This window comes from Neopelma chrysocephalum, unplaced genomic scaffold (assembly GCF_003984885.1).
Source record: "Neopelma chrysocephalum unplaced genomic scaffold, ASM398488v2 Primary Assembly neopelma1_164, whole genome shotgun sequence".
Classification (NCBI taxonomy): Eukaryota; Metazoa; Chordata; class Aves; order Passeriformes; family Pipridae; genus Neopelma; species Neopelma chrysocephalum.
The window spans coordinates 360,155-373,618 of record NW_020897826.1 but is presented as its reverse complement, the minus strand read 5'-3'; the positions used below and the strand labels follow the sequence as shown (position 1 = coordinate 373,618).

The following is a 13,464-nucleotide window of genomic DNA, read 5'->3' as shown; positions in this document are numbered from 1 at the left end:
CTTCAATCTTCTCCCTCACATAGGGTGACACCTTCCCCTCTCCAGCCCTACCCACCTCTCCCGAACAGCCAGGACCGTCCATCACAGCACTCCAGGTGTGGGACTCATCCCACTAATCCCAAGGACATCCCAGCTCTGGGAGCAGACCAAAGGCACTTGCACAGGCAGCCCTCAAGAGCCACCTGTAGGGGGTCAAGGGCACTTCATCTCCCCTTAACTCTTCCCCTCTCCAAGAGGAGCTATTGGGGCAGGGAGGACACAGTGAGCCCCATCCTGGGAGATGCCAGGGAGCCCTGCCAGGCAGAAGGAACTGTGGCCCTGCTGCCACAGCAGCTCCCAATACATCGTCCTTGGGCCCCTTGAGTCCTTCAGCCCTTGGGGCTCCCCAAAATCTTCTAGTCCTGAGGTGGGGTCCAACCTGAGCCCTGCAGCCAGAGGATGCTCTGGGGGGGCAAGAGCAGAGGTGACCAACAACCACCAGTCCTGTCCCTCTCAGGTTCAGCCAAGCTGTGCCACCTGCCCTGGGCACACCAAGACCCCACCTGCAGCACACCCACCCACCAATGTCCCCCCACCCTAAGAATGACAAGGGAGGCAGACAGGGACCCTCCTGCCCTTGTCTGCAGCTCAGGCAGCAGCAAGACCAGGAAGGGGGAAAAAAGGTATAAGAAAAATAATTAAAAAAAAAAAAAAAATCACACCACCAGCCAGAGAGTGCCTGGAAATTTCATGTCTCTTTATTTGCCCATTTCCCATCCAAAACCTGGACCCCATCCCGACTCTGGGCCCCAGGCAAGAACAGTCCCACTGGCATGAGCACAGCACAGCTCCTGCTGCTGCTCAGCCTCTCGCCTTGAGCATTTTCCTTGTCCCAAAACTTCCGTCCCCTGGAGCAGCTGCACTGCCAGCGCCCACAGCTCTTGGGGCCACGGAGAAATCTTCTGCTCGAGAGAAGGAGGGAAAAGAAAGAAAATAACAAGCCTCAACCCCAAATGCGAATGAGCCTCAGCGCCGGAGGACGAGCTCTCCGCTCCCAAAGCTGCTGCCAAAACCTTTGGTGTCATCGGGGCTGTGGGGCAGGTGAAGGACCCCGTCCCACAGGCTGAGGGGCTCAGACACCCACTTTGGTGCCAGGGGATTTCCTGGAGGAGGTTCAATAGCAGGAGAGGGGCTTCTGCTCCAGGGTTCCCAGGCACACGTGGTGCCCCCCCAGCCACCGCAGGGGCTCTTGGTGCTGCCCCAGGGGCTGTAGCAGCTGCTGGTTCCCAAGCCCAGCCCAAGAGGAGGGAAGACCTTGCTGCTGGTGAGGAGTGATCCGGTGAAGGCGCTGAAATTCCCAGGCTTGACGTTGCTGCCAGGCCAGGCAGGTGCCACGGGGTCCTTGTTCAGAAGGGACAGCGGCCCCGAGGCATCATCTGACCCCGGAGAGCTGCAGAGCAGGGAGTCCTCGTGGCTGTAGGGGAGGCTCAGGGCAGCTCCCTGCACCTTCCAGCCTGGCTGATCCACCAGCTCCTCCACCACCTGCCTCTCTTCCCCGGGTTTCTTCCTGTTCCCCTTCCCGCACAGCCGGACCACCTTGATGCCAGTGTCACAGTCACGGTGCCCGAGGTCCTCGAAGGCCCTGCGGGTGCTGTCCAGGCTCTCGTACTCCACCAGGGCACAGCACCTGCTCAGCAGCTCGGGGAACCTGGCTGAGTATCTCCTCACGTCCGAGGGCAGCTTTCGGCCCGGCCGCAGGACGCGGATGGAGGCAATGGCTCCAAAGGGGCTGAACATCCTCAGGATGATCTCCAGGAAGTTCTCCTGGAGCAGCGGTGGCAGCAGCGGGTCCTGCTCCCGGGGCTGCAGCTGCCAGGCCAGCAGCAGTTTGCTGGGGGGGATGCTCAGCAGGGCCTCGGGGATGGGCACCCGGCGCCTCACTTTGGTGCCCTCCTTGTTCACCTCCAGCAGCTCCGAGAATTTCAGGGCGTAGAGCGTGAGCTGCCAGTCACGTGTCAGGTACTTCACCTGGGGGAGAGAGGGGGCTGCTGCATCCCTGTGATCTCCCCAGGCAGGGACCACCCTAAACCCATCATCCAGGCAGGCTGCAACCTTATCAACACAAAATCATGGCAGGGCAATGTCCCCCTTCCACATGAGCGGCCTTGAGGTCTGCAGGAAGTCCCCAGTGTCCTCTCGGCTGTGGCAGTAAACCTCAGCTTCCCCATATGTCACACGACCAGCACTTGCCTGGGTTTTTTGCTTAAGGGATGATCTCAAAGCAGCCTGGGGGGAGTCATGAGTGAATCCAGCCCCAGGGGTGGTTTGGGGACTGTTCACTGCTCCCCCAGCCACCCTCCCTGCACGGCATTGAAGGCAGAGAGCAGACCCCCCTCTGCATCATCAGGGCTTTGCTGGGAACAGCCTGAGGGGAGTCTGGACCTCCCTGTACACCCCACTGGAGACAGCAGAGCACACCTGGACATCCTCCACCCTTCCCACTCCTCCCCAGGTTCCCTACCTTCTTGAAGGACGTCAGTAGTTTGATGCTGACAAAGCCCATCTTGTTCTTCTGGACGTGTTTCAGGAGGAAACCGTCCCTGGCCAGGTTCTCGTCGGACAGGTAGAATTCCACCTGGGACACGATCCTGCGGACCAGCTGCGGGTCGGGGAGGGAGCAGCTGCGGTCCAGCAGGTCAGAGCCCAAAGCATCGCTCAGGTCACGGACCCTTCTGGCAGAGCTGTGGGGACACAGGTGTGAGGTGGGTGGTGCCTTTGGGACATGCAAAGTGTCCCCAAGGGCTCAGCCACGACGGTGGGAGAGTAGAGGCACCAGGGACACCCAGGGCCACCCGCTTTGCCTTGGCTACAAGGAACAACACCAGCCTGTCCCCTGCGAGCCTCCCCGGGCTGGGAGAGGCAGACCACGAACTTAAACACGTTCCAGCCAAGGGACACATTCCCTTGGGGATAAACACAGGGAAAGACCGGGGCTCAGCCCCCCCGCACATGCCGGCACCACGTACCCGTCGAAGCTCTCCAAGGCGTCCTCCCGGCCGAACAGGGCGAGCGAGCGGCTCCGCGGGGGGAGGAGGTGCCGTGCCGGGAAGGAATTTCCCTGCACCGGCCCTGGAGTGTTGCATCTGGGCCGAGAATCGAGCCCTGAGGCCACCCCTGAGCTGCGTGATGACATTGTCCTTGATCTAGGATGTTACACAGAAGGACAGCGCTGGGACACATCCTGACCGTCACCTGAACCCTGCTCGGGGCTGCAGCCCCCAAGCCCAGCCCAAGGAAGGGGGAGTGGAGGCAGCTGGGTGTTGTCTCCTTACCTGCTTGGCAGCGCTGGGAAGGGTGGAAAGTCTTAGCAGTACATTCCAGATACCCAGGGGCAGCAGATCCCAACTCTCCCTAGCTCCAAACTGAGGCCCCCAAAACACAAAGCCAAAAAAAATTAAATTAAAAAAAAATTAAAAAGAAAAAAAAAGGAAAGAGAGAGAACCCCTGCTGTGGGGAGGCTGTGGGTTTATAAGCATAACTACCCTGAAGGAGTTGCAGGGGTGGTTGTGGATCTGCCCCCAGACCCACCTGCTCCAGGTGAAACCTGTTTGTGGTTAAACTGCCCCAGCTGAGCCCTGGGACCAGCCAGGCTCCTCCTGCCTCGGCTGCAGAGCCAGGCCAGGGGCAGCAGAATCTGTCCTCTCTGGTACCCAGGGGGACAGTGAATTGATGCCACGAGGCCTCTTGGGCCGTGCCTCAGTTTCTCTGCCTTGTGTACGATCAGGAACAGCCACGGGGAGGTGGAGGGAGGAAGATTCAGCCCAGGACATCGATTTGGGCTCTCAGTGCTGCCAGAGTGACTGGCAAAGGTCCTTCTCCCTGCAGAAACACCTCCCACCCCAGTGAGGGAGCAGGAGAGTCCCAGGAATGGGGTGCAGCCCAGGGCAGGGCGTGGGCAGGATGGCCCAGGGCTTCAGGACAACGGGGAAGGAGCTCTGGGATGAAACATCACTGTGGTTTGAGCCCCGTGTTGGGCAGGGTGGGAGGGTGAGGACACATGGGGATGAGAACAGGGGGGTCAGAGCAGCAGGGGCTGAGGCAGGTAGGGGGGTGATACTGGGCTGGGAATGATGCCAGGGCTGGAAAACTTGGAAGTGTCACTGGCAGGGTTGATGTTGGGAGCCCGGCCCAGCTGATCCTCACCTGTGGGTCCAGACAGGGCTTTGGCTGATGTTTCTGTGCCCTGTGACCACAGGGACCAGCCAAGGACTTGCCTGGCACAAGATAAGATGCTGTTTCAGTCAGAATGAAAGAGAAATTGCAAGTAAAGAACAGAAGGTGTCTCTGGTGCCTGGTTTCAAATCTATTTTGGTTTCCATTTGGGGAACTTTGTATCATCTCACTTTGCAAGTGCCTGTGTCCCAGAGGCTCTCCAGATGTAGGTGCCTGTTCTGTGATGCCTCACTGAGGCACAGTCAAGGCTGTGGGTACAATCCAGGAGTGCCAGTGCCAGACCATGAAGCTAAACCCATCCCAGTCAAGGGACACATTCCCTTGGAGACAAACAGGAGGCAAGCCCAGGGCTCATCCTGCCTGCACAGACATGTTGAAGTTCTCCATGACGTCCTGGCTGTCACTAGAGCAGCAGCATCTCCCAGGCTGGTGGCACTGCAGCTTCCCCATGCAGGGCTGCTCCTGATGAATCCCCGGGCTGTGCTGCACTGTTCAGCTTGAAGCTCATCCTTTTGGGATGAATCACAGGGACTGGCAATATCCAACTGCTTCTGGAATGTTGCACCCCTCTGATTTCTCTGGGGTTGGTGTCAATCCCTGCCACCTCCCCTTCTCCTGCCACCTCCTGGCATTCTCTGCTGGTTGGGAAGAGATGGAAGAGAAAGTCCTGGGAATGCTTACGTTGAAATCTCTGTGGATTTGCCCACCTTGGAGGGGTGATGGAGCCAGAGGTAGGCTGAGGATGGGGGGCTGTGTGTACTGTGAGGAGTATTTTGAGCTGTGTTTGCTCTCCACTTGCAGCTGGGCTTGCTCAGGGTTGGGAGGTGCTGCCCAGTTCCCCTGGGGGAAATAACCCCTGCTTCCAGCCCTGAGGCTCAGTATCCAAAGGAAGAGACTCTGGCTGGTCCAGTCGCCCCTGCAAGACTGGGCATAACCCAGAGGGAGGGGGAAGCAAGAGCACGAGGGTGAGAGGCTGAGGCTAAACCTTCCCCCTCCTGAGGGATCTGAGCAGGAATGATCCAGCACTTGTCACATCCCTGTCTCGCTGTCCCCATCCTCTCAATTAGTCTGGAAGCATAATTAAAATGTGCTTCCTATGGCCCAATGCTCAGCTTTGATCCCTCAGCCTCTCCTCCCCTTTGGGAGTGTAATGGGGGGTTATCCCTACACAGCAGCTGCTGCTCCATGGGGATCCTGCCTTCCTGCAGACACAGGATCCCTGCCCAAAACTGCTGTAAATACCCTGCACTGGGCAGCTCCTGCATCCCTCCAAAGTGCTGCAGCATCTCCTGATATCTCCTCTCATGGAACACAGAAGAAATGGGACCACAACACTCCTTGTACAGGCCTGAGCATTGGATACATGTTTATTGCTATTCAGGTTTAGCTTGGAATTCTGTGCATGGGGTTTAGGTGGTTCCCCAGACTCCTCACATGGTGCTGAAGATCTCCAGAGCATCTTGTTTGCAGGTTGGGGTCCCTTGGTGAAAGAGCCAATGTTCCAGCTGAACTTCCTATGGCCCTCAGCGGGCGCAGGGGAGTTAAGACTTGGTTGCTCAGCTGTTTTTTTGAACCCTCTTATCTCATCAGCAGGATCCAAAACACTGGACTCTGACCCCAGGAGTTCTGATTGTTATTTACATTTAAATTTGCCTTTCTCACTTCTCTCCTTCTCTCATTTCACTCCACTTCCACATGAGATGCTTGCAGACAACGATAGCACGGGACAGTCAGAGGGAAAATGTGCCACTACACACACTTTGGTTTCACTGGCCACTTGTAATGTATTTTAAAGTGTCACAGCTACCTTAGTACCACTGGGAACGAGGAAATAAAGAGATTTGGATAGAATATACTCTGCTATGCAAATGTACACGAGACCCTTGGAAAAGCTCACACCAAATACTGCATCATTAGAAACCATAATAATAAAAGCTACTTATGACACGGCCTTTATTCACAGAAAGATTTGCCCTGGGGCTTTGTTTTTGCAGTTTGGCTTGATGACAACCCCCCCTCCTCTGCCCTATAGCCCACAACACCCCAGTGTAGTCCACATCATCCCAGTGTAATCCACCTCAGCACAGACCCCACAGGACATGGAAAGGGAGAAGAGACCCCACTGAGTTCCCCTGGCTCAGCCCCACAGGAGCCACCAGGAAAAGGCAAAGGGATTCAGAGAGGGGAAATGTCACCAGAGTGCTGAGCTCCCCTGGGTCCATGACAGCCCCTCATGACATGGGATGAGCTGTTGGATCAGTCTGAGCTGTGCTGGCTCTCCTGCAGTGGGGGGGAAGCAGGAACATGGCCCACGCTAAGGCACTGCGGTCACACACCCTCGCCCTGCTCCGCACACGGCTGCGCCTCCTTCAGCGTTACAGCTGGACAGGGAGTGGGAATTTCACACACCCCAGGACATGGGGTCAGTGCCCCTCTGCCTGGGCACCCTGGAGGATAGGGGTGCCATGGGATTGCCACGGGATTGCCCACGAACACACTCTGCAACTGGCTGCCACTTCCTTTGGAGTCCTTTGGTATCTTGAGTTGGCCTGACGGTGTCCTGGGAGCATTCAGGGTCAGTGGTGAAACACCAAGTTGGGGAGACATGGGAGCAGGTGGGAATGCTCGTCCTGTAGTCCCAGAGCACTCCTGGGTCCATCAGGATCAGAGGGATGTGCAGCCTGGAGTGGGTACAAGAGAGACCAACTGTCCTGTCCTCCCTGGTGCAAGTGATTTGGCAAAGCCAGAGCCAGGACAGCTTGTCTGGAAAGGCTGCAGGAGAAGAGTCAGGTATTTTTCCTTCCTCTTGGGCACTGATTGGTTCAAGTTCGTATCACAGTGAAGTCTGAGAAGTGAGGAAGGAGCCCAAACCACCTTCCCTGAAGGAGAAAGCCTCGTTTGTCTGCCTCACTCCTGGGGAGGGAGGACAGGCTCTCCCAGCCAGGCACATCCAATCTGCTGCTGACCATGGAGGCTTCCATCCCTTGGGAGCAGACTCTGGAGCTTCTCCCTCCAGACGGCAGCCACATTGGAGGGAAGAGGGTGGCCAAAACAGCCCCATCCCAGCACCTGCCCCGGCGCTGGGATCCATCCTCGAACACAAGTAAACATGAAAGAGAAACTAAGAGGCACTAAGAACGCAGATCTGGGGAGGCTCAGGCTTGGGACCATTCAACCTGGCTCTGGATGTCTTTGTCCAGCTGGAGAGGAGCTGTGTGCCTGGCTCAGATCTCCTGCAGGGAGTGGCCGGGGTCGCTGCGCTCCCGCTTCACCAGCGGCTCCCCCACGGCCCGGTCCGTGTCCACCTCAGAGCCCAGCTCACTGATGTCATCTGCAAGGACATGGCTCAGCATCAGAGAGGGGACCAGAGGGAAGGGGAGCTTTTTCCCAGCAGAGCAGGCTGGAAGAGCCAGCACAAAGATCCTCCTCCCACCCTGACCCAGAGGACTTCCCTCGTGTACCTTTGTCCAGCAGTGCTGGGGACAGGGACGTGAGGTCACCAAACTGAAAGAAAAGGGAGTTACAAGGTCAGTGAGGCTTTGCAGACCCAAAGTGCCAGACCTGCTCAGTGGCCTCAGTCACCAAACAGTTCCAACAAGCAGCTTAAGTGCCCAAGAGAGACCATGAGCATCGGCAGCACTGGTGATGGAGAGCAGAAAGCAAAACCAACCACATGTCTGGGGGGGGGGGGGGGGAGAAAGCCTCTTGTTGCCATTTAAACTACCCCTTCCCCCCAGTCCAGGGCAGTATCAAGCTCTAGACCGGGGAGAAATTTCTCCATCTCCCAGGTGATGTCACAGTGCAAAGGATGCGCTTTTTCTCCAGCCTTTTGCATCTTTTGGGCAATTCCCCTCTCCTTCTCTCCCTTCACTCCACCTCTCTGCAAAGCCTTTGCAGTCATGCCAGAGAGTGTGTGGTGTGTGAGGCCGTGGTGCCAACTGGGACCAGAGAGCTGAGGGTACCTGTGGTTCTGGAGATGTGTTGTCTCTCTCAATGACAAGGTCTGAAACACCAAATTGCTACAAAAATAATGCTGAAAAGTCATGGAAAGGTGGGCAGCAGCAGAAGCTGAGGAGAGCTCCAGAGAAAGCTCAATGGAAAGGGAAGTACACAATTCCTCCTCCTTTGCTGGGAAGAATCAGCCTCCTCCTGGAGAACAGGAATATTGCAAGGGTTTAATGAAGGAAAAAACTGAGGGAGGAAAGCCTCCCACAGCTGGGTTTTGCAGGAAGTCTTTCATGTTCCTTTAATATCAGTAAAGGCAGAGGTTTTGCAGGGAACAGTGGGAACTCAGAGGGAACAGTGGGAACTCAGCGCTGCAGTTGGAGCAGCAGCGTGGGAGGGGAAGGGAAAGGCTTTGGTTTGCCTGGCTCCCCACATGAGCTCCCTGGAAGGAAGAAAAGAGCTCAGTTTTAATCTCACAGTAGTTTCGATGTTGCTGCCACAGGTTCAGTTGAGGCTTTTAATTCTGCATTTCAGAGGGAAAAACTGGATGTGGCCCCAGCTAGGCAGGACAGGACTTGTCTGCAAGCCAGGCACCAGTTGCTGCCTGTCTGGTGAACAAAAAGAACCCCAAACCCTCACAAACAGCACAAACAACCCATCATTTCTCTTCTTCACCTCAAAACCAGAGTGTGACTGTGCATGTAACACTGGAGCTTGCAGAGGCCTGAAGAAGTTCAATTACTGAAAGGAACTTTTGGATCCTTTTGCTTCACTTAGTGTTTGATGGCAGGAATTCCAAAGCCAGGGTTCTCTCCACAGGTTACGGAGAGAAGTAGGGAGATCCTTTTTCTCCCTCCTCCAGGCCTCCAAAGCCCAGCTGCTCCGAAACCCACCAGCTCATGGAAGATGCTTCAGGAGCTCCATCCTGGTGCCAGACACTCAGAACAACTCAGTAAATCCTTTGGTTATGAAACATGTTGAGGACACTGTGTGGTTTGTGAACCAAGTGTGTCTCTGGTGAGGCCACACCTCGAGTGCTGTGTCCAGCTCTGGGCCCCTCGGTTCAGGAAGGACATGGAGGTACTGGAGTGGGTCCAAAAAAGGGCAACAAGGCTGGGGAAGGGTCTGGAGCTCAAGTGCTGTGAGGAGCAGCTGAGGGAACTGGGGGGGCTCAGCCTGGAGAGGAGGAGGCTCAGGGGAGACCTCGTCACTCTCTGCAACTCCCTGATAGGAGGGGGAGCCAGTGGGGTGTGGGGCTCTTCTCCTAGCAATAGGGCAACAGGACACAGTCTGACTGCACCAGGGGAGGTTTAGGTTGGACATCAGGAAGAAGTTCTTCACATAAAGGGTGATTGGGCATTGGAATGGGCTGCCCAGGGAGGTGGTGGAGTCACTGTCCCTGGAGGTGTTTAAGGACAGACTGGATGTGGTGTCAGTGCCATGGTCTGGGTGACAAGGTGATGCTGGGTCATGGGTTGGACTCCACGATCTCAGAGGTCTTTTCCAACCTGGCTGATTCTGTGATTCTTTAGGTGCTGCTTAGTTTGGGTTTGTTTGTGGGGAATGAAGGACTCTCACCTCTCCCATGACGGCGATCGGTGTCTCCCCGGTGGCCTGGGCCACACGATGCTCCACCAGGTAGAACATGTACTCGTCATAGAGCAGGCGGATCAGGTGGAAGGACCCAAAGCTGGCAGCGCTGCGCAGGGTGAGGTCCCGGATCACCATGGAGCTGGAATATGGCCGGGAAACAACATTTGGGTCGTGTTTCGCATTTGTGTCACATCTGATTCTTCCCCCTGAATTCTGGACCCTGAAGGTACTGTGGGATTGTTTCTGCCCCTGTGGGATTGTTTCTGCCTCTAACCCAAGAGTGTCAAACCACTTTAACAAATAAGTTGATGGAGCATCCTGTCCTATTTGGGCATGGTGGGATTTGGTCAAAGGTTGGGCTTGATGGTCTTGGAAGTCTTTTCCAACTTATTCCCTTCTGCCTCTAACCCAAGAGTATCAAATCACTTTAACAAATAAGTTGATGGAGTATCCTGTCCTATTTGGGCATGGCAGGATTTGGTCTTGATCTTGGAAGTCTTTTCCAACCTTAATGATTCTATCCCTGTCCTGAAAGGACACAGGAGACACAACACTCCCTTCTGTACCAGAGCCACAGTTAACCACAGTTTTATGGTTAAAGAACGTGGCCTTGGCTTGTCAAGGAGCTCTTCACATGCCCTGAGCCCGATGCAGAAATACCTCCAAAATGAGAAAGGAGATGTACCTGTAGAAGGACCATTTCAACAGGAACTGCCTGGCTGCCTTGGGGAAGCTGGGACTGCCCTCATGGTGCTTCAGGACTTGAGTAACAACATTATCCAGCCAACTGGCCCACTGGTCCAGAGAGCTTTGCTGCTGCAGAGTGAGCTTGAAATCCTGCTCCAGCTTCTGCACCATGCCCTCCTCACACTGGCACACCCACGAGGCCTGTTCCTGCTCGGGAAGAAGGGTTGATAGTTACTCATGCCAAACCTGCATGGTGGTGTATCCCAGCCCAGGAATTCAGCTTCATTTCTAGTAGGCAAGGGCTGCAAATCAGCTCTGAATATTGTCTCTGATCCATCCACAGTATAATGTTATTATTAAACTATATTATTGTTGGTAGCACTTCTTTCTTCACTGAAGGAGTGGTTAAGCCTGGGAATAGGCTGCCCAGGGAAGTGGTGGAGTCACCATCACTGGAAGTGTTCAAAAAATGAGTTGGGGACGTGGTGGGGTTCAGTTGAAGGTTGACTTGTTGATCTTGGAGATCTTTTCCAACCTTAATGATTCTACAACTCTTATTTACAAATAAGATTACAAACAAATAAATAAGATTCTACAACTCTTATTTACAAAAGCTCCTCAGTACCTCCTCCACCATTCACAGCGAGATGGGAAAACTTACGTGGAAAAGTAACATCAAAACCCATCAACTTGTTCATTTAGTTGGTTTTTAGCACTGGAAATCAGGCGGTGGTCGAAGTCAGGTGGTGCCTACAACCCGGCTGTGGAGCCCCAGCCCTGGAGAACACAACCCAGGGGCAGAGTTACCTGCACGTTGGCGAAGTCAACGCGGTTGAGGTCGCTGAGCATCTGGTTGATCTGGGAGGTGTTCTGGAGCACGGCCCGGGCGGCCTGGGCCAGGTGGTTCAGGGATGTGTATCTGCGCAGGGTCTGGGCGAAGGCACTGACCACCCCCACCTGCAACACAGCACGTGGGGCTGGGGGGCAAACCCTGCTCCAAGCACACTCTGCGCTGCCACAGGCTGCCCAGGGCAGTGGTGGCATCACCACCCACGGCTGTCTTCAAAACACATCTGGATGTGCCACTTGAGGACATGGTGGACTTGGCAGTACTGGGTTAATGCTTGGACTCGGTGATCTTAAAGGTCGTTTCCAACCTAATCCTTGTGCCAGGCACTCAGAGTAACTCAGTAAATCCTTTGGCACAGATGGTTGTGAAACATGCTGAGGACACTGTGTGGTTTGTGAACCAGCTGGGTCTCTTTAGGTGCTGCTTAGTTTGGGTTTGTTTCTAGGGAATAACGACTCTCACCTCTCCCATGATGTCTCCCTGGTTGCCTGGGCAACATGATGCCCCACCAGGTAAAACGTGCTCATCACAGAGCAGGTGAATCAGGTGGAAGGACCCAAACCTAAATGGTTCTCTGATTCTATTATTCATTTTCTTTAAACTATCAGGTTTTCACACTCTGTCTCCAGCAGAAACCAGCAAGGTGGGAACAGGCTGCAAGAATCCCTGGCTTTAGGAGAAGGGGAGGAGGAACCTTGTGTTCCCAGTGAATCTACTGGTTCCTACTGGAATGGCAGTGCCATTCCCTCCTGTGCTTTCCAGGACAGACTCATTCCAGGGCAGGGATAACAGGCTCCCCAGGGCAGTGGGCACGGCCCCAAGGCTGCCAGAGCTCAAGGAGTGTTTGGACAACGCTCTGAGGGACAGGGTGGGATTGTTGGAGTGTCCTGTGCAGGGCCAGGAGTTGGACTGGATGATCCTTGGTGTTCCCTTCGAACTCAGGATATTCTGTGATTTTATGATTTTCTCACACAAAGCTTTATCTGCAATTTCGGGATGCAGGAATGGCTCCGTGCACAGAGCAGCATCAGCTTCTGGTACAAAGGAATTACCTGACCTGCCCTCCTACTCATTGCTGATTTTGGTTCAGAATTAATCATTACACTGTGCTAAATCCTGAGAACTGACTCAAACTGGCCCAACTCCAGCAGGGATTTCCAATCCCTGTGGAAAACTGCAACCTGCAGACACACCCTGAGCCCATCTCGCGCCCGTGCTCACCTTGGTCTGCACGACCTGCGGGGGGAATTCACTCATGGCGTTCATCAGCCACCCTTCCAAACTCTTGGCAAAATTCCGGATGGCCTGTGTCAGTGTGCCTGCAAAGAAGGCTGCAAAGTTAGAAAGGCTGTTCTGTGTCATTTTTGGGGACCACTTTCTAGCTTAGACTGCTGGGGAAAGCACAGCCTGTTGTCTGGTTAGCTGAGACCTTGATTTTGCATCAAGGAAATTAGCTGGGTCCTGATACACACTCAAATTATTCTTGTTCTTTAATGTTATTACTCAAACTCTTATTCTTATTCCTATTCTTGTTCTTATTTTTATTCTTATTCTTGTTCTTATTCTTTGATGATTGGACTTACTGATCTTAGAGGTCTTTTCCAACCTCAACGTTTCTATGATTTTTATTATTTTTATTTTCTCTTATCCTTTTCTTATTTGTGGTCCTTCTGAGCACTTTCCAAATGGTGAAATCTGCTCTTCAAAGACACTTACGTGTCCCAGCATATGACTGACAGCAGCCCTGAGGGGGACACATCTTTCCAGTACTGCTTGGCTTTCCAGGACTAGGCCCAGTCTAGGCCTAAGCTGAGGTTTTGTGGAGACTGACACAATGCACCTCACTGGGGAGCCAAATCAGAGAGAAAATCCTTAATATCCCATCACTAACCTCCCAAATAAAAGCTGACCCCTAATTTCCAGGATGTGCCATAGGGGACAGGATGGTCCCATGTAAAAAAAGATGTGATCTCCAAGGAAACAATTCCCAAGGATCGTCTGTGCTTCCATGTGTGTGTAACATGCTGTTTTACCTGACTCCCGGCCAAAATCAGGAGATGTGATGTGCAATACACCAAATTTAAAAGGCATCGGAATTCCCAGGGGCCACAAAATACCACGACAGAGCAAAGCTGCAGGAGGAATATTGCTGTTGCCATAAAATTTTAACCAAAACA

At 54.1% G+C, this 13,464-nt stretch overlaps 2 protein-coding genes across 7 annotated transcripts in view; both read right to left on the bottom strand.

Moving 5' to 3' along the window:
• Positions 1–724: 724 nt before the first annotated feature.
• LOC113976441 (la-related protein 6-like) lies at positions 725–3,465 on the bottom strand. Its single transcript, XM_027701609.1, has 4 exons — positions 3,312–3,465; positions 3,006–3,182; positions 2,501–2,720; positions 725–2,007 (listed from the first exon to the last, which is right to left on the bottom strand). The coding sequence occupies exons 2-4, from the start codon at positions 3,170–3,172 to the stop codon at positions 1,006–1,008; spliced, it is 1,389 nt and encodes a 462-aa protein (XP_027557410.1). The 5' UTR covers positions 3,173–3,182; positions 3,312–3,465; the 3' UTR covers positions 725–1,005.
• Positions 3,466–5,553: 2,088 nt separating this feature from the next.
• Positions 5,554–13,464, bottom strand: part of RFX2 (regulatory factor X2) — a 64,766-nt gene continuing 56,855 nt past the window's right edge. For all 6 annotated transcript variants that reach the window (XM_027701603.1, XM_027701606.1, XM_027701607.1 and 3 more), the window contains 6 exons: positions 12,509–12,606; positions 11,245–11,394; positions 10,436–10,644; positions 9,736–9,889; positions 7,674–7,716; positions 5,554–7,543 (listed from right to left, as the gene is read on the bottom strand). In XM_027701603.1, coding sequence (XP_027557404.1) covers positions 7,437–7,543; positions 7,674–7,716; positions 9,736–9,889; positions 10,436–10,644; positions 11,245–11,394; positions 12,509–12,606 — 761 coding nt within the window. In that variant the 3' untranslated portion in view covers positions 5,554–7,436. The remainder of the gene's footprint in view (positions 7,544–7,673; positions 7,717–9,735; positions 9,890–10,435; positions 10,645–11,244; positions 11,395–12,508; positions 12,607–13,464) is intronic.

Excerpts from the sequence above, each read along its gene's own strand:
- LOC113976441 (XM_027701609.1), bottom strand. The coding sequence starts at position 3,172 with ATGTCATCACGCAGCTCAGGGGTGGCCTCAGGGCTCGATTCTCGGCCC. Across the intron at positions 2,721-3,005 it reads GCCTTGGAGAGCTTCGACGG|CTCTGCCAGAAGGGTCCGTG; the intron begins GTACGTGGTGCC and ends GTGTCCCCACAG. Across the intron at positions 2,008-2,500 it reads TACTGACGTCCTTCAAGAAG|GTGAAGTACCTGACACGTGA; the intron begins GTAGGGAACCTG and ends TCTCTCCCCCAG.